This window comes from Uloborus diversus, chromosome 1 (genome assembly GCF_026930045.1).
Source record: "Uloborus diversus isolate 005 chromosome 1, Udiv.v.3.1, whole genome shotgun sequence".
NCBI lineage: Eukaryota > Metazoa > Arthropoda > Arachnida > Araneae > Uloboridae > Uloborus > Uloborus diversus.
In genome coordinates, this window is record NC_072731.1 from 27,970,031 (window position 1) to 27,997,928 (window position 27,898).

Sequence of the window (27,898 nt, forward strand, 5' to 3'; positions counted from 1 at the left end):
AAAAGGAAAGAATTGAATGAACGTCCTGTCAATGCGATGTTTCCATTTCAAACGGTTTGGGGGGGGGGGGATGGGGTTAAAAATTCGAAATATTAAAAAAATACCCTTGTATTTTAGCCCAGTAAGCTTTGTACTATGTTCTTCTTAGGAAACAATCAGAAAGTTAACTTTCCAGAAACAGATGTTAAAAGATTGCTGCACAATCACTAGCAATGCGCTATAATTAGCTAAGCCTAATTTCCACGTGCAGACGAAAAACGGACACAAAGGGCTGAAATGTTAGGAAATTGTCCTATTCCCTTTCTCATTGTTGATTCTCAGAAGATCAAGGATGGGAAGGAATGAAGCAAAGATCTCTCCCTTCCCAGAAGACCCCACTCCTTCCCACAACCTTACAAAAACAAGCCCTCAGTAGAAGGGAAGAACATGCCTTTGTTTCCTACTGATAAGCCTCTTTGAATTCTGAGAATCTCATCCCTTCTTCCCCTAGGTATTTGCTTCCCCTTTTGTTTATGGGGCCGTTTTCAAGGTGAAATTCTGGGAACAAGGATAAGACATTGGCGTTTTTGCAGACGATCGCTGGACAAATAAAATTGCCCCGATATCGCGGCAGGTCGAAACGATGGTTGAGGCCTTTTTTAAAAACAAAAGGTGCAATTTCTTATTTTTGAAAAGGGCAGGGCGCATTTCGCGATCTAAAAGAAGGGCATGGCGCTGCGCCCTTCAAAAACGGGCTAGCGGGAACACTAGTGATTACCACAGCATGAAAAACTGGATCCGAAAGCACAGTGCAATCGATAACTTCAACTTGGGGGGATTTTTTTCCCCTTTGGTCACCCGGTGGCGATCGGCGCTGAAATCTTTGGTAGCCATTAAAAATTTTTGGTTGCCAATTGGCGAGTGGCGACCGCTAATCTGCACCTCTACCATAAAACAATTCGCAAGTAATGAGAAAGTAACGTTTCTTTTTGTAAATTTTATCATAATGTGCATGGCTAACTTAAAGAAGTTTTAATAAAGCAATAGATTTTTTTTCGTTGAAATGAATGTCCGTTATTTGGTGTGTAAGCTATTCAGAGTATAATATAGAAAATCCTATATGGGACTTGTACTCAGAAGAAATTGGGATGTCTGTTATGGGAAGTTTTACATAAATGTTTTGTCATTTAATAACTGTACTTTTTGATTTAGGCTTCAGTTATTTCTTTATTACTATAGTTACATTTTGAATAACTAATGAAGAAATTCATTTTGTAACTCTCCTGGTGCTGCTTGTCAATCTCTTGCTGTATAAAAATTTGACCCCCTGTTTTGAGGGTGTATCATAGTTAAAGAGAGTTCCTTCTATTTTCCCCTTAATAAGTTCCTAACAAAGAGTAAGTATAATTTTTTTCAGATTATTGTCAGCATTTTTATTTTTAAAAAATTTGTGACTGAAAAATGTCAGGTTTAAGTTTTTGGAGAATCACCCATTTGTGTTGATGCGCATCATTTGAACATGAAATAAATTCATTGATATGATTATTATTTTTTTAAACACTGACACATTTTTTAAAAATTTGAATTTCATTAAAAAAATTTTAACAAAAATAAAGAGAATTGATGCAGTATTTATATTAAATCAACATTGTTATTATATTGAGAAGATCAAGTTTGGATTTTTTTTTTTTTTTTTTGAACAATTAAGATTGGTTATTGCTTTTATTATGCACTTGTCTGGGGCTGGCTTTTTTTTAAAATTCCCTTTGTTATTGGTAAGTAGCATAGCAAGCTACATGATCCATTGTCACTGTGTGATGAATAGTATTCGTAAAAGCTAAATTATTAAGGAACGAAAATCACAATCTCTCACAATAATTTTTATTGTCTACTTTTTTTCCAGAAATTTCTTTTGGACTGGATATTTTTTGTACTAATTATTCTTTGTTTCTTTTTGGAACACTTTTTAGCTTGAAAAACTCAGGTATGGTAGTTATGTGTGATTAATTGATAAATTATATTAAGTTAAAAGTCCTCTTATGCCAAAGATATTTCATTGAAATCATTCAGAAAAGTTTTCTTTTTATTTATTTTTAAAATATATGTATACAGGTGTAACTGAAAAGCTTCAACAAACTTAAGAGCCCCAATATAGTACCCAATCGAGATGACAGATAATTACTTAGGAACATATGGATGCTAATGCAATGATGAAGCACTATATGCACATGAGGCTAGAAGCTGATGGATGTAAACAGGTCTCAAATTTAATGCTCAAGGATGATTTTAGAGAACGTTTTAGTTTTTAAAAAGGTTTGAAAGCAGGTGTTAAAATTTACGTACTGCACCAGTATTACATGCAGCATAAGGACAGTTGGTCAATCTAAGCAATTACAAGTCATTATCCCAAGCTTTTGTTGATCTCTGTGTTGTTTTTGTAGCTTGTATATTACAGCTACATGCCTTAACTTTTAACAACTGCTTTAAACCTGTCTTAAAATTTAAAATTGTGTATTATAAGTCTTTGCATAGTAAATTTTTGACCTGTTTTACACCAGTCAGTTTCCGACTTCGTGTGCATGACTCCAGTGGCGTAGCTATAGTTTCTGCTGCCCGGGGTGGTTCCTCAGTTTGCCGCCCTTTCTTTAAGAAATAGTTATAATCCATTTTGTGACGTTTGGGGGTGACAAAAGAGGTTGTTCCATCAAAATTTCTAAAAAAGACGTAATAAGTTGTCCCTGTGATGACGTTAGGGAAAGTGGTTTGGGGGGGGGGAGGGTACTCTCTACCCGAAATATTTCCGGAATTTGAGTTTTAAAAAGCAATATTGTCATTTTTGGTAATGTTAGATGGGAGGATTTAGGGATCTCCACCTGGAAATTTTCGAAATTGAGCGTTTGAAGACGCCATTGCAGATTTTCTTTGGAAGTGACGTTAGAGAGAGTTTTCTTAACAGCATGGCGAGGAAATTTTTCAAAATTGAAGTCCTAAAAATGCATTTTATATTATTTGTTCATGTAATGAGAAGGACTGGCGTTTTGAGTGCGTTTCTATAAATTTGTTGACGTTTGAAGCTTTGAAGTTAGTCTATATGTTAAGACATTGGAAGAGAGGGTGGGTGCTCTTCCTCAGTAATTATAAGACGGACAGAAGACCAAAAATGCATAAATGGGCAATGTTTGGTAACGTTAGGGGGAGGGAAATGTTAGAAGCCTGTTACCGGATAATTTTAGACATTGATGTTACAAAAAAGAAATTTCAAAGTTATCTTTGATGCTGTTAGATAAAGGAGGTTCTCTACCGGGATTTTTTTGAAAATTGAACTAGTGAAACACGCCATTTTAGGCTAAATTTGACCAAGTTAATGGTGAATCATAGGCAGATCTCCCCCGGAAAATGTTCTATTTTATAGTCCTAAAAATGCAGTTTAAGCTATATATTGGGACACTAGAAAGGAACGAGGTGATCGAAGCTCTCGGGTCTCTACCTGGGAAATGTTCCAAAATTGAAGACCTAAAAATTCAGATATAGGCAATATTTGATAATGCTTGGGGAAGGGGATGGTTTGGACTGAGGCCTGCCTCTAACTGGAAAATTTTTGACGTTGCGGCTCCAAGCACGAAATTTTAAAGTTATCTTTGGAGAGGTATACAATTAAAGAGGGAGGTACACTACAGGAAATGTTTTGATGATGAACTCCCAAAAAATGCCGTTTTAGGCTATGATTGGCCAAGTTAGGGGAGAATCGTAGCTGGACCTCCTCCTGAAATAGTTTAAAATTGTTTAAAATAATATTCCTTTGCCTTACAACAGTTGGAACATTTTAGAGTAACAATGATTATGCTACGTCCATAACTTGGCACAGGCTACAAAATAAAAAGAATATATTTAGAAAATGATTTTTAAAAAACTTTTCAGTGAAATTCACTGTTATATAAATTAGTATTTTGACCCCCTCTCCTTTGATACTTTTTCAAGTCAACTTAGTCCAGTTCTTTCAGAAACTGGCACAATGAAAATGATTTTTTCAAATATATTTTCTATTTGCAAGCAGAAAGAACACTCAAAAAAGAAAGGGGGGTAAACATTCCTACGTTTTCAAGATAAGAAACTTGTGAATCAAAACAGTTTAGAAAACAATAATTTGATATTATTTGTTTCCTATTTAGTTGTGTCATTGTTAAACTGTTAAGTCAAACATTATAGATTATAGCACCTAGCACCCTTCCGAGTGGCGTATCGAGAAAATATTTTGGAGAAGGATTTCTCTAAATTTCTTGCCTTCAGAGGGGTTTTTTACCCCCAAATCCACCCTTGAATGCACCCTAGCTCAATTTCTTACTCTTGTAGTAACTTTCCTTTAAAAAAAAACTATATTTGATTCATTGAGAGGTACCAGAAAATTTTTTTAAATTCAAGTATCAACTTAATCTAATTACGAAAAGTTACAAAATTTCATCGCTCTACTGAAGAAAAAAAAAGGTCCCTCCACTGCGCACTGCCGCCCTTTAATCTGTTGTTTTTGCAAAGGGAAAGCAATGGTTTTTTAGCCTACAGGGAGCAGATTGAAAGTATGATAATTTAATTTTTTTCACAGCAAAAGTGTCAAATTGCTACTCCCAAAAAAGTGCCGCCCAGGGCAGACCACCCCCTCGGCCCCACCCTAGCTACGCCACTGCATGGCTCGCATCAGCATTGCAAATGTGACCATATGTTCCTGCATAATTATTGGTAGTCTAGATGAGTACTATCATCCTTCTAAATTTGTTGAAGCATTTCAGCTACTGTGTATATCTGGGGTGAATTCATAAATTTTTCAGTAACAGAACATCAATTGAATCCTGATTCATGATCAATTTAATGTGAAAGCAAAGTTTATCTTTCCAGAAAAGCAGTATCATAAAGAAATTCTGGTACATTCCTACACCAAATCACCCCTAATGTATACATATGTATATATACATTAATATTTATACTTATTATGTTGCAATATTTTGAAAAACTTTCATTCACTTGTACTATTGCATGTTTTCTTAAAATACTATGCATTCTAACTACATAGTTTTTTCAAGGATTGCTTCATGTATTATGGTTATAACTTTTTATATATTATGATTTATTAGTGTTCTTTTTGTTAAGTATTTAATATGGATAAAAAATGTGGAATGTATGCAAAATTATAAGCTGAGCATTGAAATTCAAGGATAGTAAGAACATTTTTGTTCTGTTGGCTGCAGTCCTTGATGAAAAAACTTTAATTTGTCAGAAACATGTTTTTTTTATCAATTTTTTTTTTCTTTTTAATTTCATTCCTGCATTTAAATTCTTTTAATAACAAGAGTAAATATGCTATAAATGTTTGCTTGAAATCTGTTGCTTTTAATTTTGCTAGAAATATAATGCAGTTGCCAAGTAAAAAAAAAGATGGGCATTTAAAAAAAAAAAATCTTGCAAGCATTGCCAGAAAGAAATTAAAATTACTTTGTTTTTCTTGTTTTCTAACATAAATGTTTCTTGTAGTATCTCTTAGAAATGAAAAGTCTTATATTACCTCCTGAACATATTTTAAAAAGAGGTGATAGTGAAGCCATAGCTTATGCATTTTTTCATCTGCCACATTGGAAAAGGGTTGAAGGAGCTTTAAATCTTCTGCATTGCACATGGGAAGGCAGTAAGTAACAATAAATTCATTTTAATTAAAAGAAGAAAAAAAAAACTGACCATTCTTGAAAGCTCTACAGGCCAATTTTCAGTTTATGATGAGATATTATAAGAAGATGTGTTTTAAACTAGTAATTGATTAAAAACATAAGTCAATGAAAAGTTCATGCATGTATCTGAAAATGAAATCTATTATAAGTCATCACTCTTCTAGTGCGTAAGAAAAATTTCAAAAGAAATGTAGCAGTATCCACTCTTCTCTCTCTCTTGAGAGTAAACCTCAGGAGGATTTAAAGTGAAGTACTTACATTACAAAATGAATTTGCTCAAAGATTTATAAATAACTAGCAATAATCTCCAGCATTGCCTGGGTCAGTTATAAAATTGAGAAACAATTTATACTTTCCTTTATTTTTAACTGTGCCTCGCTGTTTCACCCACGTTAATAAGACAATGTATTAAAAAACTATTTTATGTACATCATGCTCTGTTCTATATATGATATATATTTATAGAAAAAAAATACACACCCTTGTCCACATCGATGTTTTTCCGTTAAATAAGACAATCAAAAAAAATTTTTTCAAAAAAAAAAAAAACGATTGAAAACCCTCGATTTTTATAAATTTATTTTTAAATAAGCCGGTTAATAAACGCTGAAAATCGTCCCTTCCACAGCCGGGTTCGAACCCAAGATGCAAGGATTGTTGACCGAGCACTTTACTGACTAAGCTATTCGGGCAACAAAAGTTTGAGCTATTGATGCAACAAAAATGCATCATGATTATTATTGATTTAATTTGAATTTATTGCTGCTCCACTCCTATTGCTCATAGAGTGATGTTATATACTAGCTTATAGCCTTCCTTAATAAATGGATTATTCAACAAAATTTTTCAATTTGAACCAGTAGTTCCTGAGATTAACGCGTTCAAACAAACTCTTCAGCTTTATATTATTAGTATACAGGGTGTATCAAAAAGGATCATCTGATTTGGCATGTCTATATTTCGAACAGTAATAAACATATGCAATTACAAATTTTTTGGATGAAAGGGAAACTGAAAAAGTTTCCATATGTCCTTCCATTTTCAAAGGTGTTCCATATGTCCACCTTTAGATATACGGCATATGTCTAAACGGTATTGAAACTCGTCCCACACTGCAGCGAGCATGTCCTGAGTTACGGATTCCACTGCTGTTGTTATGCGCTTCCTTAGATCATCCATTGTTGTTGGTAGAGGAGGCACATATACAGAGTCCTTGATAAATCCCCACAAGAAAAAAATCACATACAGTAAGGTCCGGTGACCTTGGAGGCCAGAAATGTAAGGATTTGTCATTTTGTCCAGTGCGGCCTATAGTTATGATTTTTTGAAATCTGATGATTCTTTTTGGTACACCCTGTAGATTTGATGAACTACTTCGAATATGTCAGTGACACATAAATGTACAACAATGCACTAGGAATCGAACTTTTCTTTGAAAATGTGCTGAGAGATGTTTCTCTATTGCTAACTCAATAATTGAAATGAAGTTTTCAGATAAATTGGAGGTACATTCTTCAAAGTTTAAATTAGATCTTGGTTCCAAAATATTTTAGTTATCATATGCTATTTGTAAATACATGACACACCAAAATTTGGCTGCGAAATTTTGTGAAAAGGGGCAATTTTTGTGAACTTTAATCTTTTTGTGAAAAAAAGGAACTAGCTTTTGGGTATTTTATTTTATATATTTTTTATGGAAAAAAAAAAACTCCTGTCATATCATGAAGAGCATGTTTAGTTGTCACAAATTAAATCTGAAATCCCTTTGGCCAAAAGGGCTTCTTTAGGAATAACATGGAAGTATAAGTTTTTTTAGGACTCTTTTTACTAATAACATTTTGTGAAAGGTTTAATTTTTAAGACATGAAATTTTGTGAAGTGGCCACTTTTGCAATATAGAATTTTGTGAAGGGGCCACAAAGCTAACTCAATTTGTGTCTAAATCTACCCCTCTGAGGACTTTTCCTTTTTTAAAATTATATTATAATTGATTTCAAAGTGAAATTTTGCATTTTGAAACATAATTTTTTAACTTTTAGGTGTAAAATTACTTTTAACTAAAGTTAATGTAAATATCTGGAGAAAAAAAAAATGCTTATCAATAAGTATCCTCCTTTTATAAAATTTGATTTGATATGGTACACTTCATAACAGTTTTGCTAAAGGCTGTATGTCAAGCTCTTCCCTCAACCATTCTCCTTGTTTTAACTTCTTTTGGAAAAGGGAAAAAAAATAGTGCTGCTGGCTGTCTTTTTTTTTTTTTTTTTTCTTTTCCAGTTCCTTTTGTGAAGTGAAGGAAGTATTGTATTCTCAGTCTAGAGATGGAAAATTTCCGGAAATTTTGAAACAGCGGGAAAAAACTTTTTTCCAGGGAGTTTTCTGAAAAAAATTATTTTTCTTTGCAAATTAAAATGTATTTAATAGCTATATTTTCTTAGAAAACGTAAAAAGTGATGAAGCTATATAAAAGATACATGCAATCCATATATAAATGTACATGAACTTTTACTGTTAAAAAAGAAAAGTCAGTATCTTTTTTTGTTCAGAACACAAGAATTATCGAAGTTAGTCCAATCATCAATCAGCCATTAATTTTGAGTAAAATATGATTTTTGTAAATTGTTAAATCAGTTTTTGACAGAAATTTGCTTTTTTTTTCTTTTTTGCAAGTTGTGCGATTTTAAACTGAAGGTTTTCTTTTTTCTTTTTTGTTTATTGCATTTAGTTATAAACAGGGTATTTCAGTTAACTGTTTCAAAACTTCTAAAAGGGGTAGGGTTCAACGTAACAGTTTAAAATAGTCTAGAAATCCAGGGTCAGAAACGCTTGCCTGAAACAGTGATGAATGCCAAAACAACATAAAGAAAAGACCATAAGTGTAAAATCTTTGTGATAATACAAGTAATCAAGTAAAAGGTACATGGGTGCAAGTAAGTGTTAGAAGTTTTTTTCAACCTCGGCTACAATGCACACCTTACATCACCTGCGCATGGAACTCAGAACCGTCTGGAATACTCTTGGCATTTCTCAAATTTCTCAGGTCGAGAAAACATTTCCGACCCCACATTGCACCCTACCCTTCTTAGGATTTCTAAAACAGTTAACTAAAACACCCTGTATATTCTGTACATATACACACATACATTAAATGAATATATGTTAAAAGTTTTACTTAATTGTTTCCACATACTGACATTAATTCTGTTCTGTTCATACATTTACAATTTCAGTGATAAAAGTAGCAAATAATACTTTGGTGTACAGGGAAGTTATCTTAGAGCTTGCATTAATATAAAGTTAGTGGTTTCAAGCAAGGGGCAGGGGGGGGGGGTTGGAACTGTGTAAACTCTGAACTAGAATGTAATTTTGATGCAACCACTAAAATTCTTAACTTTGGTTAATGTTTGCTTCATGTGTGTGTTTTTGTAATCATTTTTGTGGCAGTTGGTGTTGATGTAAAAGTCACATTGTGTATACGTGAGAAAAATTCAATTTTTTTTTCAGCATTTCGAATGATTCCTTATCCATTAGAAAAGGGTCATCTTTTTTATCCTTACCCAACATGCACAGAAACAACAGATCGAGAACTTCTACCATGTAAGTTTTTAAAATGTTTATCCGTCTCGCTTTATTATTTTTTCCATTACGTTTTTTGTAGCTATCTTATTTTCAAGAACGTGTACAATGTGTACAATATAGGGTAACGATACCAGTCACAGACATGCTTAAGACATCGCTCTCAGGTTAACTCACTTTTCTAAGCCTTTTAATGTGTTTAGACTTTTTAAAGTAGTTTTCTCTCATGCAACAACATCTCATCTAATGTTTGACTGCTTCTGGATCCTCTGAGTTATTTCCATTTTATTTGCTCAATTTCGAAAAAAGGTCTGACCCCCAGTAAGACAGGTTAAAAAGATGAGCAATAGATAAAATTCCCTTTGTCTCAAAATGTGCAAAAGTTCTTTATTTTCAGAACTAAAGACTTATTAAATTCAAATGAACATGAAACACCAGCTGATGACGTTATCACTGCTCACAACCGTCCTTGTAAATACCAACTGGCTCATAAAATTCACTCCAACACTCTGGTTGCGCAATATTAATGGGACACAAAAGTCAGTTTTACCCTACTAAAAGGCTTATCATTTAAATCCAAACTTATGAGTCTGTTACTGGACTCTTGTCTGTTACTGGTGACCTTACCCTACATGTTGTAAAAAATGCTTCAATTTTGAACTCTTTGATTTTTTTTATAATCCTTGCTATTTATTTATTTCATTAATTAAATAATTGTATCATATTACATGTCTTTAGAATACTCCCCCCCCCCCAACCCCCACCCTCTTCCCGCCTCACAAAAATAATATGCCTGCACCAAAAAACTGTAATTTTTCCTTTTGGATTTTTTTTTTTTTTTTTTTCTGAAACATTACTGTATCATACTGGAGGGGGGGGGGGAGTGAAAGTTGTGAATGAGAAAGATTAAATGTGTAGTATCTATTGTATAGTAACCAACTTAGCAGTGTAAAGAATAGTATGTGGAAAAAAAAATCCATATAACTTAGTATATTCCTGGTAAGTTATACAAAGTATTTAAATGCATTCAAAACTATTGAGATAAATTCTAACCAGGGCATAGGCAAGCGTTGAAAGTGTTCTGTATTTAAAATTTTGTTCAATACTTTAGTTAATTGGACATTTAATGGGTAGTAAAAAAATATGTTCTTTAAATGTGAAAATTAACATCATTAGAAGCCCTTATTTGCAAAGTCATAGCATACCTGTGTTTCAGATGTATAAGGAACTGCTTTTTCTGTGCAGAAAAGTTTTGAGCTTCTGGATGCTAAGCAGCAATCACTGATTGGCTTATTAATGATGCTCAGAATCTCATAACTCTATCTCCAGTAGTGTGCATAGACTTTGTGCCTCCCCCCGCAAGATTTATGATTGCGCACCCCCTTAAGAATTTTTTTTATATAAATTTTTCCATATTGTTATATTTCAAAGCATGCACCCTCATACCTCTTTCATCCCCTCCCCCCAAGCCATGGGGGTTGCGTATGTGCTATGTACACCATGCCTATCCCCATTAAAGTGGTTTCTTGCATTCCAAAACAAATGCAATATTTTTAGAAATTTCTTTGTTTTGTTTTAGAAAATCTTTCTGGCACTAAACCCCTATCATACTTACATATACAGTTGGACCCTGATTTAACAAATTCCCCGGAACTGAAATTTTTTATGTTAAATCTTAATTATTCGTAATATTGGGTAATTCGTAAAAAAACCTTTATCTAAAACCCCAAAAAAGCAACTGAGCAAAAAATTTCTATAATTACAGGGTTCGTACGCTCCTTCGATACTCCTTCTTTTTGTCTGCATTCTGGTTAAAGATAGTCAATTCCTACTAATTTTGGGCTGAGAAAAACATGTTAGTGGATTTTTTTTATTGGCTCTTGGTTCTGCCTTTATATAGGAGTTTATTAAGAACCCATTTGGAGTTGTCTGTGCAGTTTTGGTCGCCTTATCTGAGGAAAGATATTTCTGTATTGGAAAGGGTTCAAAGAATGGAAACTAGACTCATAAATGGACTTTCAGATTTAGATTACAATACCAGACTTAATAGGCTTAATATTTATAGCCTAGAGCAAAGGAACGATCAGAGGGGACATGATTCAGTTGTTTAAATTTATCGAAATGAGTGATGTTAATAGATTAAATTTTTGCACAGAAAGCAGGACGAGGAGTCATTGTTTTAATCTATTCAAATCTCAGGCTAACCTGGAAATAGGGAAAAACTACCACTTTAGTAGGGTTGTGGGCATTTGGAACAGCTTACCGGAAGAGGTGGTAATGATCAAGGGGGTGGATAGCTTTAAGAGGGCCATTCATCTTCATTGGGGACTAAGGAATTGACTAGGACCTGCCTACCTGGGCCAAGAGTCTGTTGCTGGTCGTCACACTTGTGTTTGTGTGTTTCAAGATAGATAAAAGCCCACTGGAGAAATATGCACGCCAACCATGCATTGATTTAAAGGTAATGTTGAAAAGGAAAACAAAAAAAAACCCCGTGCAATAAATGTCATTAAATAGGTCCTGTTTTATTAAACAATGCTTATTTTTCAGAAAGCAGTAGTTACTTTTGGCTTATTGCTGTAAACGCTCCATTTTCGATTGCTTTTTGTATGTCAAAGAAGGACCATTTCCTGTAACAGTTCAGCATTTCGTTAGCATTAACTCAGCCCAATGCCCCTGATATCTGCGCTCCATTGTAAAGATATCTTGGTGGAACTTTTCCTCATGCTCACTGCTCTTAGCTTCAGTTTTTTAACAAAATATCCTGGAAGTAGTGAAAAAAGAAAATAGTTTCAGAGACACATCATTCATCAATAGTCGCAGAACTTTACTAGGGATTATTTGACCAACTGTTTTCAGCTCTCGTCTTCTCTACTGCTTAGAAATACTTGTAATGCACCTTTAAAGACTTCTCAGGTGTTTTTTTTTCTCCCCTCGCAATTTCTTTTTTCCGAAAATTGTTACTTTCATAACCCTGCATATTTGAAGGGTTGTTAAAAATTCTCTCCTTAACCTTCGCTTCAATATATCTTAGAAAATTTCCTCTTAGGTATTAGGACTCGACCGATGCATCGGCCTGGCCGATGCATCGGCACCGATGGTTCAGCAATTTAGCCATCGGCATCTGCATCGGCGGCCGATGCTAACTTGCAGGAAACATCGGCCCATCGGCCTTAAAAAACATCGAAACGCCGATGGAATTGGCCGATGTTTTTCAAAAAAAAAAAGGACCTTTGTTGTTTTACTTTTTAATACAAAGTAAAGGGAGTTACTGTTTTCATACAAAATTGTTTACTTAAATTTCAGTATGACACCCCTATCAGTCACCCCTGAAAGAGTTTTTAATACTGCATTCTTAGGTACCAAACAAGTTAATTATTGCTTTGTTTCTTGCAGCTGGATGTACGTATGTATCTCTCATAAGTTATAACTCAAAAATGGTAAGCTGTAGAAGGATAAATTTTCGCATGTGGGGTGTGCGTACGTTCCAGTTGTGCACTTCCCTTTTTGTTTTCGATCGGATGTTCTGAAAAGCCTGTTTACTCATTTTTTGTGGCTATTAATTACTTATTTCAATGCAAAACTAATATAGCGTCTCAGACTGACGATCATTTGGTGATATATTGCCGATTTAGAGACTATGGAAACAAATATGAGATGGCGAAACCGATTTTTGTGTCATTTTATTAGATTCCCGTTGAACCGAAGATAATTTTTAATTTTTCGATATTTGTAATATGAATCACCAGTAATGCAATCTTTTCTGTATCTCTTCGGCGGAGTTACAAGTTTGAGGCCCGTCGAAATACATTTTGGGGCCCTATTTCTCTATCATAGAAGTTGTAAAACATTTATCAGAAGCATTTTTGTAACTCCTACGGTGTCCCTGTGGTTATGAGGCCTCTCGCGCAATTGCAACATTTGCTATATTTTAAATCCGCCACTGCACGTCAAAACAAACTCGAGTGCAAGTTTTGAAAGGGTTTTTCTGCTCAATGTTTATGATTATTTTGAACTCCATTTTTTATGACTATTTTTTTAATTTCCGAGAACACTTGCGTGCCCCTCCTCCCATTCCCTCAATTTCTGAAATTAAACTCTAGTTGTACTTCTGAGTTGTTTAAAACTAATACCATTCATAAAACTAGAGATTTTTTTCAAACTTTATCTATTGTTTAGGAAGACATTAGAGCATTAATGTAAGAAATTGAATAAAGACGTTTTGAATAGTGACATAATTCGGAAATCAAAGGGACTTGAATTTTTTCTTCGGAAGTGCTGAAGTAGATTCAGAAACTCTTCCGAGGCGTTGGTGGTTGCGGTTCTGTACTAAAACTAGCTAAAGTGTGCATCATATGAATTCTTTTTACCCCAACTTAATGTTATTTCCCCATTATTGGCAATTTTAATGTGATTCAATAGTTAAAACTCTTTAAATATCACCAACAGTGGCCAAATTGAAACCAGATTAAAAAATATATATATATTTTCTAAATCGCCAAATTTGTCGCCAAGTTGGTAACAAAACTTGGCGACCAAAAAACTGGCAAATTATCTTCAAGTGTCCGCCAAATTATAACACCACTTGAGTTTGCATCAAAATTAACAATGATTCCCCTCCCACAAAAAAGGGGCAAAAGTCCCCTCTAAAAACACCTGATTGCAACCAAAAGAGGAGGTGCACAACTAGACCCCACCAGGAGTCTACGTACCACATGTCAACTTTCTAGGACATACCGTTCTTGAGTTATACGATATACATACATACGGACGTCACAAGAAAATTCGTTGTAATTAACTCGGGGATTGTCAAAATGGATATTTCGGGGTCTATACGTTCTCAGGCACTTATCCGCGGGTGGTCGGGTTCAAAAAAAAAAAAAACAAAAACAAAAACAGTCAACATTCATATAGGGGTGAGCAAAATGGAAATTAAGGCTGATTTTTGAGTGAAATTTCTTTCGCAAATACATACTTCCTTTTTTTGTAAAAGGAAGTAAAAATGAGGCCGAAGTGTGAGCTACTCCAAAATCAGAGGGTGACTCCCCCTAACCCTCCCTCGTCGTTTCAAGCATTTCTTAAATATTTAGCGATTATTTAATTTAGTCAAGAAATGTCATTTTGCGTATTTCTCATACTTGTTTCACCTATATTTCTTAATGCGCCATCTTTTTTGCATCAATAATAGCGATCGATTTTTTTTCTGTTGTAAGTAGCTATTTTTATGTATTTATATAAAATCAATGAATAAGATATTTTCGTTTTTTATAGAAAAGTTTCAAGGATTTTCTATTATGCAATTTTTTAAATTTCAGAAAATTGTTAAATTGAAACATTTAATTTGAACTTGTTTGAAAAGTTTCATAAAAGATTAAACAATCAAATTGTTCAATATTACGTGTGCAAACATCAGACCAAGTAGTATATGTATTCAATTATTAACTTGGTGTAAATATTGAGTTTGTTTATTGTAGCGGCGTTTAAAGAACCTCGCTCTTTTCATGGCTATTTCTTTTTTCAGCAAAATTTATGCCAGAGTTATAGCTTTCATGAAAAATGCAAACTTTTCTATTCATAAATTTTAAATAAGTATAAAAATATTCCTATTTTGATTTAATAGTGTAATTTATCTGAAACATTTTTTTTTTTTTTTTGTTTAATTTGATGACTAAAAAATGTCTACTTGCAATTTTCCCACTTTAATTGCGTAATTTGTTGACGGTTTCAAAGTTTTATTATTTTTTTTAATGATTAAACAACATAATTTAACGCTTTTTAACTATGTTTAATGTACCTAAATCCATACATTATTACAATATTACTGAAATCTTAGTTGAATGTTCAATTTTAAAAAAAAAACAAATCAATTGGTTATTAAACAGTCTCTTTGTTTTTCATCCTTTTTTTTTCTTTCTTTTTTTTCGGCTGTTGTTCCTTCTCCTTCATCATACACCAGTCAAAAAAAAGGAGAAGCATAACTACACTCTATACAGATTGTACGTAGTACGATCCGAAAGTTCGGGGACAAGCTGTATAAAACCTTACCCAGAATAGTTTACATTACCGATGCACATCCACCTTCAAAAGATCACCTTGAAAGACTATGTACTTCTGCCAGTGTTCATATAACTTTTGGGAACACGCCTGGAAGCCATTTTTTGCTACCTTCTATGATGCAGCTTTATCTTCTCCTGGCGGAAGAAAGCGGCGTCCATGCAAATGTTTTTTTGCTGGTAAAAGTCACATGGAGCTAACTCCGACGAAACGTTATTTTATTTGTTTGACCAATCAAACCGTGCATTCTCACCATGAAAATCGTCTTCTTTCCCACGATGAAGTTAAAGCAGCAGCGCAAGAGGCCTTACAGGAGGTTGCGAAAAATGTCTTCCAGGAGTGCTTAAAAAACCTACATGAACGTTAGCAGAAGTGCATAGTCGTTCAAACTGACTATTTTGTAGATAGATGTGCTTCGGTAATGTGAACTATTCAGGGTAAGGATTTATAAAACTTGTCTTCGAACTTTTAGATCATACGTATGAGTTTTCAATTTACTATTTCATAACGTTTTTGAGTGACGCAATTTTATGCGCATCACAAGAGAATTTGCGATAATTAGCTGAGGAGGGTTCAAAATGGATATTTCGGTCATCTATATATTCTTAGGTACATATGCATGTACAGATGTGGCGAAAAAACTTGAAGTATAAATTGGGTAATCGTAAAATAGAAATTTAAGTCGAAATCTGATTTTTTTTTTTTTTTGTGATTACAATTCCTTATTTGTAGAAAGGAAGTAAAGTGAAATGAATCAATGATCCTTTAAATCCCTGACAATCTTATTAATTTATTTCTGTTTGATTTTTTTTTTTTTTTTTTTTTTTTTTTGCCATCGGCCAACAGCATCGGCCATCGGCAATCGGCCATTTGGAGGAAAACAATCGGCCATCAGCCATCTTTGAACAATCGGCCCATCGGCCAAAAAATGCCATCGGTCGAGCCCTATTAGGTATTGGAAAATTGTCTTTGTTCACAGCTTTCACGAAGTTCTTCATTATTCCCAGCCCCAGCAAAATGAGCATGAGTGGAAGCAGAAATGGGGGGATCCACTAAAGGCTGATTTTGGGCATTTCTCTTCCCAAGATTTAAACTTCTTGAAGTCCATTTTGGTTTTATGTAGTGAGATTTTCTGTCCCAACCTGGGGTTGAAGTTTAGGACATGGGGGGGGTTGGGTCTGTTGGGGGGAAAAAGAGCATTAGTGAGGGTGCTTGGGTAGCTTGAAAACTAGAGCTAATCTCAACTTTTTATGGTGATTTTTGTGTTTAATGAGGCAAAATACTTCGGAAATTGCTATTTTTGAGCTGGATGCATTTTTAGTGTTAACTAGTGTTATTTAAATATTTAAAAATACGTAAGTACCATGTACTATATTTAGTGATTGTATTAAAAATTCAATTGCTTAGTAAATCACAGTTATAATATTGTGAAAAGGATCATCCACAAGTGATGTCATGCCTTGAGGGGAAGGCAGGTTCACGAAATCATGACAAGGGGAAGAGAGAAGGTGACAAAAAGTGACATCACACAGTTATTCTAACAATGTTTATAAAAAATATGACATGTGACAAGAGGAGGAGTTGGTGAAGTGTGACACTTTGTGGCAAAGGGCCAAATATGTTGAAAAAAAGTGCAACATCATTCAATGACAGCCCATTAGCACTCCTTCAAAATCTCATTTTACTCCTTCAAAACTCCTCCTAAACTTCTTCATTTTATTTCTAAAATTTTGTATGAACACTGATCTGTGACTTATTACATGATAGTTAATTGAAATTTTAAAGTACTATGTTATAGATTTTTTGATAATTTCCTTGATACTTGACTCGAGATAGGTCTCTTTCGACTTGATGGGGAGAAGAAAATACTGTGTCATTTTTCATTGACAGTCTGCGGCATGAAGCATGAGATATGTTTTTAGTTGCATGGCCATGTAAAGCATTTAAAAGAGTAACAGTTTTAATGAGAGTTTTATTATCGCTTTCTGCATCAGAATTGCTATTCATTGGTTACCCCCTTGCGCGTCAAAAATTGCAGATTCTAAGAAAAGACTTTTTCTGCTTCGTACAATATGGATATATTATTTGGAAAACAATACAATACTTCCTAACTCAAATTTAAAAAAAAAAAAAAATTTCATCTGTTGAAATAATTTGTTAATTTGGGGTTTATTATTCGGTAAATAGGGGTTTTTGCCATTGTTTTTCGCTATATTGGGATCTGAATGTACATACAATAAACTCTCAGATGTTCAAATCACAAAAATACGGTCTAATAATTGGGGGTTTTTTCATTAAAAAATCGTCGAAACCCATCCAATGAGGAATTGCAGTGCAAAAATGACATGTATTCTATACCTTTGGCACTCATGTTTCAACAAAATTGACATCATTTATGATTCTGCCATCCTCTACTTTAGTCCGGGTTTTTCAGAGTCTATCGTGTCTATGTATACAGGGTGTATCAGTACAGGGTTTACAGGCTTTCAGGTCAGATAGAGTACACCTAGACGATGGGAAACCACATAGCATAGCATGGTCGAAAAGGCTTTCCTGGTAGTGACGACACAAATCACCAAAAGACAAGACATGAAGAAGAGAAAAAAACATATTTATTATCCTTAAGTACAACAAAAAACTAAGAAAAAAAAGCTTTAAGGCACCAAGGATTATCAAAGTAGGTGTTTGAGATTACGACCAAGGGCCGTGATGCATCTTACTACCACTTTGCCGGCAGGTGAAATAAAGCTTCATAGCTAACGAGGCAACAAAAACCGCGTGTTCACATGCACAGTCCTTTGATGCTTCAGTTTACGTAGAGACATCTATTGTGTACACCAGACTAAAACTTACCAGCATTTTTGCTGTATTAAAAATAATAAACATGTTTTCTCCTCTTATTCGTGTCCCGTCTTTCTTGTGCTTTGTGTCGTCAATATCTCGTCAGAAAAGTGTTTCCGACCATGCATTGCTATGTGATTTCCCATTGTATAGATGTACTCTATCTGCCCTGAAAGCCTGTAAGCGCTGTACAGATCAGGGTTCGCCGATATATATATATCAGTCAGTATATATAATGATATATATCACGATATATATCCGATATTTATTTTGAAAATATCATGATATTTTGATATTTTCGATATTTATCTTTTCAACCAAGATATTATCAATATAAAACTAAAAATTACTCATGGTAATTTTGTTGATTTATTATTAAAAATAACCAGAGTTATGTACTATATTTTTATGATGTATTAATGCATCATTAATGTAACTAAGTAATATAATATTCCCTTGTATTTTAATTCCTTTTTATTTTTTCCTTTAAATTGTTAATGGTGTACAGTCTTGCATAATATAGACGAACTCACGAACTGGGTTTGCAGAAAATTTTTGGCTCTGCAGGAATTTTTTTTCAAATTGCTAACATGAATATTATATATATATATATATACATATTGAAAAAAAAAAGTTATTTAGCCAGCTCTTAATATGTGATGTGCTGGATCGTTAGAAAAGTAGATCCGCGGATATGGATACGGATCTCAAAAATTTTTTTTACCCTAGTCAACTATCCAAGTGTAAAATTTGTCACGGCAGGTATAACCGTCAGAATAATGGCAGTTTCTTCAAAAAATGTCAACTGCGGCAAAAATATAATCAAGACTATGAGTTACTATAAAGAAATCTCCGTTAAAATTGAGGGAGAGTTGGAAGGAATGGGTTGGCGCTGCATTAATGCTTAGATGGAATGTGAAAAATTATTTCTAGCTTACTCGATAAATGTAGGATACAGGAGCAGGAGTGTAAAGCTGCTATTGGACAGGCTAAAAATAATTTTTCCCATTTTATTTCAGCATAAATGAACGCTGACCCACTCCACCGAACTTCTTCGACCGATGAAATACAGAACCAGGAACACCTTTGCAAACAGTAAATAGAGAATTTAGTCTCACATTTTAGTGAAGGATCCCGAGAAAAACAAAAATAAAGAATAACAGAAGCCCCAAATCAATAACAAAAACTAATATTAAATTAAAAATTAAACAAAACATGTCCCCGAGAGCCGACCTCATATTAAGATGAATTTCGCGGGTCAGAACACACATTTGTTAACATATGACCTGACAGCAGGCAAAAATTTTAAATCATTGAGCTTTTTCTCCTTATCTTCCGACTATGAAATCACTACTAATCATGCGTATAAAGGTTTAGAATTGCATTTAAAATTTACTTAACAAGATTCTAGTGCCTACTATATATAAATTGGAAGTTTCAAATAAATATCAAACGCAAAATCTTCGTTCTCTCAATTAGGGCCAACATTTTTAACAGACAAGTAAATTTTTACTACCATAATTGTGAAAAACGTTAAATCGGTTTTTAATTAATATCTCCGGTAATTAAAGTTCTACAAAAACAAGGCCAAGATAAGAATACTTTCGATCAAGTCATCTTTTGAACGAAAAATGAACTATAAAATCGGTTCGTCTGTTTAGGAGCTACGATGCCACAAAAAGACACACTGATACACACTTTTAAAACTTATTTCCCCTTCCTTTTTGCAACAAGGAGGGGGGGGGGAAGGCTTCAAAAATGATACCTTATAATTTAAATAGGGAATAAAACCTAATTTAAACGGAATTTAAGTCTTTTATTCAAATATTTAAAAAATTTTAGAATAGAAATGATCCATTTAAGATCCGCCAAAAAAGTAATGGATGCGGATACAGATCTTTATTTTCCATTGGATATCTACGGATACGGATATCCGGAACATCACTAATATATATATATATATATATATATATATATATATATATATATATATATATATATATATATATATATACACAGTTGGCTCTCTGTTTAACAATTTTCAAGGGACTACAAAAAATTGTCCTTAAGTAGAAAACGTCCTTAAATAGAATGCTTTTAACACTAGAGTGGACCATCTGGGACCGTGAAAAGTCGTCGTTAAATAGAGAAAGTCGTTAAACATAGAGCCTACTGTATATATATATATATATATATATATATATATATATATATTTTAATTTTTTAAGGGAATTTTCAAAAAGATCCCAATTTATTTCTGTTGAAGCCTTTCTCCAAAAGCCTTTTAAAGCTCATGTTCTGAAAAAAATAATGGTTTTGGCAGTTTTCTTCAGTTGGCCTCTTTCATATTTGAATATAAATTTAATTCTTTATTCAAGGGTGAGTTAGGCAAAATAATTATTTGCAAAAAATTTTCCAGTTAAGATTTGTGTTCGCAGAAATCTTTTCTTTTTATCTAAGTCTGACGATAACTTGTATTAAAAGTGCCTAATTAAATATTAAATTTTCCTGACATTGGTCAGGAAAAAAGAAAATGTCTTATGACTATGCACCAACTAATGCATATTTTTTATTTCTAAATTATACAACTGTGTACAAGTAGCTTAACAGAAGAAAAACAAGCAAAACAGCTAATGCTAAATTAATTACATTAAAATTGATAAAAATGTAAAATGAATTGTTATATATATGGTAATTAAAGAAACCTTAATTTTAAGTCTACATATTGTAATAATGATACAAGAAAATAAAGTATGATTTGAGGTTTCATTTACTGTTTCGAAGACTTTAGTTTGTGCTTATTGAAAACATCGGATGTATATCAAAATATCCAATATATATCAAAATATTGGATATTTTCGAACCCTGGTACAGATACACCCTATATAAATGTACTGTTATTATTAGCAATAGAAAATTTGAACAAAGAGGATTAAAAATTATTTTTCAACTAAAATCCCAAAACTAATGGGGAGTTTTGGGGAGTACCCCTGAAGAGGCCCTTGGCTGTTTTGGTTCAAAAATAATTTTCAATCCTTCTTGTTCAAATTTTCTGTTGCTAATATTATATCTATTACCAGTATCAAAGTGTTGCCTTTAGCGCCTATTGAACTAGCTGTGTTGTGAAGTTTATTTTAGTTCAATTTGTTTGAATTGTCCAAGTTAAAAATGCTGATTATGTTAGTTTCTTCAAATGTACTGTCATTGCTGCATTTGATGATTTTAAATGTGCATATTTATTTTCAATTTAGCCTTTCATGAAGTGTCTGTTTATCCCAAAAAGGAGCTCCCGTTTTTTATCTTGTTTACTGCCGGGCTGTGTTCCTTCACTGCTTTGCTAGCGCTGCTCACTCATCAGTATCCTGAACCCATGGGAACTTTTGCCAAAAATGTGAGTCCTTCTCCATATACTTAACTTTTGCGTCAACATGTCTCTCTAGGTGCCTTGACTACTTTAATTTTAACTAGCACAAAGTGAAACTGCCTCACTAGCAGCGTGGAATTTAAAAGGATCTTTAGTGACTAATGCTCATGCCCAGTTTAAGTAGGTCTTCTTTCCTGAAAAAACTTTGAATAATATAATGACAGTCAAATCAATCGTTTCGGAGCATTTTTTTTAATTAAAAAAACTAGAAGGATTTTCAAACATTGCTTAATCAAGTAATATTCTTCAAAGCAAATAGATATGTAAGTGATTAACTTTAATTTCTGTGTATTATCTGAATCTGTTTTGGTAGACATATAGTATTTGTGAAGTTTTGTAAATGTGTTCAAATCCATGTGATTCACAAATAAATGTTCTTAAATATGTGAATGATTCAACTTCATTTTATCATTATTTACCATATTGGTTATGGCAATATATTCTCAGTTTAAAATAAATTATATTTGTACTGAAATACACTAATTTGTTTTGTTAATTAGTTTTTTAAATTAATGTTGATAGATATGGAAATGCTTGAACCTGATTTTAATTATATTGATTATGTTAACTTGGTTTGAAAGAAAGTAATAATTTTATTTGTGCATTTTTGTAAACTGGTTAAAATCACGAGTTTGTTTCATTAGTTAATTTTGTCAGATACAAAAATAATTAATACTCCATTATTATTTTTACTATGGTAACCTGATTTTAAAAAAAAGTTGAACCTTTTTGTTTGTGTGTTTGTACCTTTTTGTAAATTGTTTTAAAATATGTTTATGTTTCCAATACCCTTCCTCCTCCAAAAACCCTTTTATGAGCCTCAAGGTTTTCAGTTTTCGAAAGTTGGCACGCCTGAAAGCAAATTTGTATATGCATTTATGTGTAGATATAAACGTGCACACACACGCAGTTGCTCATGAATGTATAGAGTTTGTGTGTAACAAATTGTAAAACTGCCTTGGAAGTTTGTCTAATTTCAGTGTTATTTCAAAATCATTCCAATTATTTCTTAATAGAACTTCTTATTTTCACTGAAAATTATGTGTTATGGAAAGAATTTTTGTTTCTGAAGCTGTTCTACTTTATAAACAATGGAAGAGAAGTAAAAAAGAATCAACAAAAAAGAAAATAAAGTTTGAGAGGTTGACTCAAAAGTTTGATAAGTGAGACGTATGTTCAAAAGAAAATGCTGCATCAGAAACAGCTACTGTGTGCCTGACATAAATCCTTTTCTGAATTTATTTGTCATTATTTTTACCTGTATTGCAACTTTTTTTTCTACATTACTAGGGGGCTCTGCCCCTGCTAGCTAACGCTCACCAACCTCCGAAGACCATAGGCGGATTTAGGACCGAGTTCCTGGGAAGGCAGGATTTTTTTTTTTTTTTTTTTTTTTTTGAGCAACATTTTAAATTGCCCCTCCCCCCATGTTTTTGGTCTGTTTTCCTGCGACGCATAAGGCCATGCTTTTACTCTTTTTTTCTTTGGTGTGTTGTTTTCATTAATGTGTGTTTTCTTGCTATCCTTTTTGAATTGACCTTAAGAGAGGTGACTGGTATCAAGAGAGTGACGCAGGGCTCCCTTTTAAGTGGGATAAAGAATATCCCCAAATTTAGGGGGTCCGGGGGTTTCTCCCCCGGAGGAAATTTTGTAAAATGGATGTAAAATTGTGCATTTTGAAGCCTAATAAGGGTTAATTGGAAAAACAAAAATCTCGGGGAAAAAATAGACATTTTTTTTTTTTAAGTTTTATGATTTAAATGTGCTTTGTGATGTAAGTCAATACTTTAAAAAAATGCTGTACAGGATTAGAAAATATGTAACATGAGAGTAACATACTACTTATTAGAACAATTCATAACTTATACACTTGATAAGAAATAAAATCGAAGCACACTTTGCTTAGGAGTTTCAAAGACTTGTCTAATTATTTTCAAGGTTTGGTTGGTTAGATTGGATGTTTTAGCCCAAGAGCCCTAGTAGGTTATACTGTGCCAATTTTTTTCAAGGATTTTAGAACATTTAATAATTTAAGGCACTTCATTTGCACTTTCCAATCTCTGAAATTAAGCACTAGATTATACAGTTGCACAGTATTATTCAAACTTTGTAAAAAAAAAAAAAACAGCTATTTTAAGTTTAAAAGAAAAAATAAACTATAGAATTCTCATTACAGTAACCTTCTTTTAAATTATAAGCAGTGCAGAAAACGAAAAGGAATGGAGGTAGTGTATCATTTTTTTTTCTGGGCTAAACAGATTAACAATATGCAGTAGAAGCAAGATAAAAGCAATCAATACAAAAGAATTTCCAAAATACTGCATTCGGATTAAATAAATAGCAAGATATGAAACATGTGAGTCACAAAAATTTATTTCAAGCAATATGTTACAAACATAAGAACCATGATTTTTACTTTTTTGATGCAGGATGTAGCAAGGAGCTGAATTTGACATATTTTGGCATTCCTCCCCCTACCATTTGTTAGAAATTTTAAAATTTAAGGTTTGTTGCCACGCTTTTCCAAACATTCAAGGTTTTCAAGCACTTGAAGATGAAATTGGTTTTCTCAAGCACTTTCCATTTTTCAAGGAACAAATCATGCAATTTTTTACGAGTTACGGACCCACTTCAAAGCAGTGGCCCGAAGCTATAGCTTGTTTATCTTATAGGCAAATCCGGCCCTATTACCTGCAGATTTTTGTAATTTTTACGAAAGTTCGTCAGTTTTTACGGTTAAAGGATTTTTACAATTTTACCAATCTGAACGTGTGAATCCAGAAGGTTCTTCAAAATCTTTCATCTGTAACAACACAAAATATCTAGTTTTTGAAATCACGCAAATTGAAAATAAACATTCTGAAAAGAAAGAAAACAAATCATAACAAGCAGATTGTTCTGTTAGTGCAAATGGGGGAGGGGGGGGGGGTTCCCTTTGTTTTAGGTTCTAATTTAAAAATAATCGTTAATTATTATAAGTGTTGCAGCTGAATGCATAGCTCTTTTTCACTATATTTTCATTTGTATACTCGCCCAAATGGTTTTCAGTCCAAAATAGTGAATTTAGGCATTTTCAGCACCCTAGTGACAGCTGTACTATTTGTATTTAATGTTCTTTTTTTTCTTTTCTCCCATCAGAAAAGGACATTCACTATCCACTTCATTTTCATTGAACTATTCAAACAAAGAAAAAATAATAATGATTTTTCGTTTTTAAGATTTTGGAAGATGTGTTGTTACTATTTAAAGTCCTCCCAAAACTGAGGGGCATTGCCCCTATGGCCCCCTCTTATAAATTCATCCATGCCCATCTGAACTAGTCAAAAAAGAAAAAAAATAATGTGAAATTTTTTTTGGAAAATGTGTTGTTACTACATCAAGTCCTCCCAAAACTGGGGGGGCATTGCCCCCCTCTGCCCTCCCCCCCATAAATCCGCCCATGCCGAAGACTGCTGCTCAATCTCATTTGATTCGCAAACATTTAAATCGTCCTTTAGAAAGAAACAGAGTTTCGATCAAAAAGCATCTCTTCCCTGGATTTCAAAATAACTTGTATCAGCTTTCAAAGCCTTAAGGGCTAAGGGGCTCCTGATCATTGCGAAACTGCACTTTTGTACGTTTGAAAAGTCACTTTCATATTCGTGGTCTCTAGTAATATATTTTGCTCTTTTGCTCGATGCCTGAATTGAATTGAGCCTAAGATTTTTTGTTAAAATCGAAACCCTTAAGGTTTGTGAATAAGAAAGAAGAAACATGCGAATCAAAAAGATGTCACTATGGCAATGCCAAATAAAACATCAATAATTTTAATGGAGATGCGATTTTCTAATTTTAATTTTAACAGGTTGTAACCTTTTTCCTTTGGAGGTAGAAACTAAGTTTCTCGACCATAGGTCGAGTTAGATCGAGATTATATATTGTTGAAAGTAAAAGTAATTAATTGGTTAAAGAATTTTCAGTAATGGTTTCACCTCACCTATTTTCTCTATCATTACCAAAGTATTTGACAATTTTTGGCTATGGCATACCTGACAGCGACAGATTTTACGCGTTAGGGGACATATCTACACATTTTGTTATTACTTTTATGCACTAGGCCTGATTTTTTACGCATTTCAGAATTCAGTTGCATCAAAACAGCAAAAGTTCTTTGCACATTGAAACTTTCCTAATTAAGCAGTTTTTCAGTGGTATGGTTCATGAAAAATATAGTCTTTGCATGTTTGTTAGTTCTACTTTTTCCTCTTTCAGGTACAGTTATTGTTAGTTTTTAAGTTAGTAAATTAAATACAAGTTACAACTTTGTTAATTAACAGTTTAAAAGCAACTTATTAGTGCCTGCTGCTGATAACTAAATAAATAGATTCTGAACTTCACATTAAAAATGATTATTATTCAAAATGAAGTTTGTATGTTTATTTTTTATGTTTATGTATCTGAAGTATTTGTCTATTTCCAAGTTTTAATGAAATTCTTGATTAGGTATCTCAATTTCTCTCTAGGCTATTAGCTGGTTGTCTTTACCACTGGGTTATCTACTGGAAAAAGTAGAAGCCATGTTGCCATCAAGTCTTTTACATCAGCTATCTCGCATATGAAACTTCTTTCAATGTAAATTCAATCTCATCAATCATTTTGTTTGAAAAAAAATCATCCATTAAATTATGAATCTTGACATGAAATGAGCTCAATTTATTTTGACTAATGTGTATTCATTTTAATCACAAAGTTGCATGTCTGACCCCATCGATTTCTTTTTCGATCTTCAATCTTCACTTTATGAGTGGAGTGATGTACATCTTACAGGTCAACCTCTGATTAAACACGTGCTTAGGGTTAGGGATGTAAATCGGGCAGATACCTAGTGGGTAAGTATATATATTTGTGTATTTACCCAAACCCTGGATAAGTACCCAAAAACTGGGTATTTTACCAACAAAATGTGAAGTGTGAATGGGGGATAAAACGTTATTAAATTATGGAACAATAGGTAAATTTGATACACACATGTGTATTATACATTATACTAGAATAGTTTGTAATGTTTTTTATTTTAAAAACTGAAAAACAAAAGTATTAAAGCAAATTATGATTTAAAGTGCTATTATTTGCTATGTGATAGTTGGAAGAATATAAGAAAAAAGTCGGTGATAAATTTCATGTTTTCAAAATCTGCATCTGTAATTTCCATATCCAAAGAAACGAGAAGCCTAAGATGGAGTTATGGCATGTTGTTACTTGTCTTGATAATTTTAATACTACTCATGTTTTTTATTTATGATCAGCAAGTAGCACCTATAGTCCTACAATTCCTATGTTGAAATCACATGGCGCTGTTATATTTGTACAGTTACATTTTTACAAATTTGATTTCAAAAAGTGTTAATTTGATGCAGAGCTCCCAAATAATCCGCTTTTCCCGCCAAAGTCCTGTTTTTCAGTGTAAAGTCTACTTTAGGCGGCTTTTTAACATTTGGTCCAATTAGTCCCTTTTTATATTGTTTTTACTTAAAAATCAGATTTTAAAAGTTTTCATCGCGTTAAAAGATACTGCATGCTGATGTTAGTTACACCCAACTACTCTGCGTGGCGCCTTTTTTTCTATTGAACCTGACTTTCCCGTATTTCGCTTGAAGTCATTACTTCTCCTTCAGCCGCTGCAGAATGAAAATCTAACAAATGGAGAGGTTTGGGGGAGAAGTTATGACGTCAAATCGCGAAGCAGAGCTACAAATATTTCTCCAGGGTACACCTACACGCTTCAAAAATGCTTGAAATTCGTTTTCAAGTGCTTGTAAACCTTGAAAAAGTTTTAAAACCTTGGAAAAAATGAAAGTTTTTTTAGCACTTGAAATCAGTAGAAAATCTTTGAATCAGTGCTATTTTCTGAACTTGTGTTCGATATGCAGGGTTGCGAAAAATTGCTTCCTGTATTTGCGAGCTCAATCTTTTTGCATCTTGTTAATATTTTGATATTTTTTAACAATCAGAAGTTATTTTGGCATACATCACCTTAGATTAGCTTATTTTATGTTTAATTTCAGCAGATAATTAGCTACTTTTTTTCGGAATAATGGTAATATTAAACTTACTCAGACTTTGCTGAAACTTGTTTGTTGTGTTTGAGATTTTAATCTCTTTGCATCTTGTAAATATTTTAATATTTTTGGCAATTGGAAGTTAGGAAGTTATTTTGACATACGCCCCCTTAGATTAGCTTTTTATGTTTAATTTCATTAGATAGTAAACTACTTTATTTTTCTCATTACCGTGACAACATCGAACATGCTCGGACTTCGTGGAAAGTTGCTTG

The 27,898-nt window shown here is 33.2% G+C and overlaps 1 protein-coding gene across 2 annotated transcripts in view; it reads left to right on the forward strand.

Moving 5' to 3' along the window:
* LOC129234504 (suppressor of tumorigenicity 7 protein homolog) overlaps positions 1 to 26,255 on the forward strand; it is a 71,165-nt gene extending 44,910 nt beyond the window's left edge. For both annotated transcript variants that reach the window (XM_054868504.1, XM_054868505.1), the window contains exons 12-15: positions 5,500 to 5,650; positions 9,195 to 9,287; positions 21,413 to 21,552; positions 26,088 to 26,255. In XM_054868504.1, coding sequence (XP_054724479.1) covers positions 5,500 to 5,650; positions 9,195 to 9,287; positions 21,413 to 21,552; positions 26,088 to 26,183 — 480 coding nt within the window. In that variant the 3' untranslated portion in view covers positions 26,184 to 26,255. The remainder of the gene's footprint in view (positions 1 to 5,499; positions 5,651 to 9,194; positions 9,288 to 21,412; positions 21,553 to 26,087) is intronic.
* Positions 26,256 to 27,898: the final 1,643 nt, after the last annotated feature.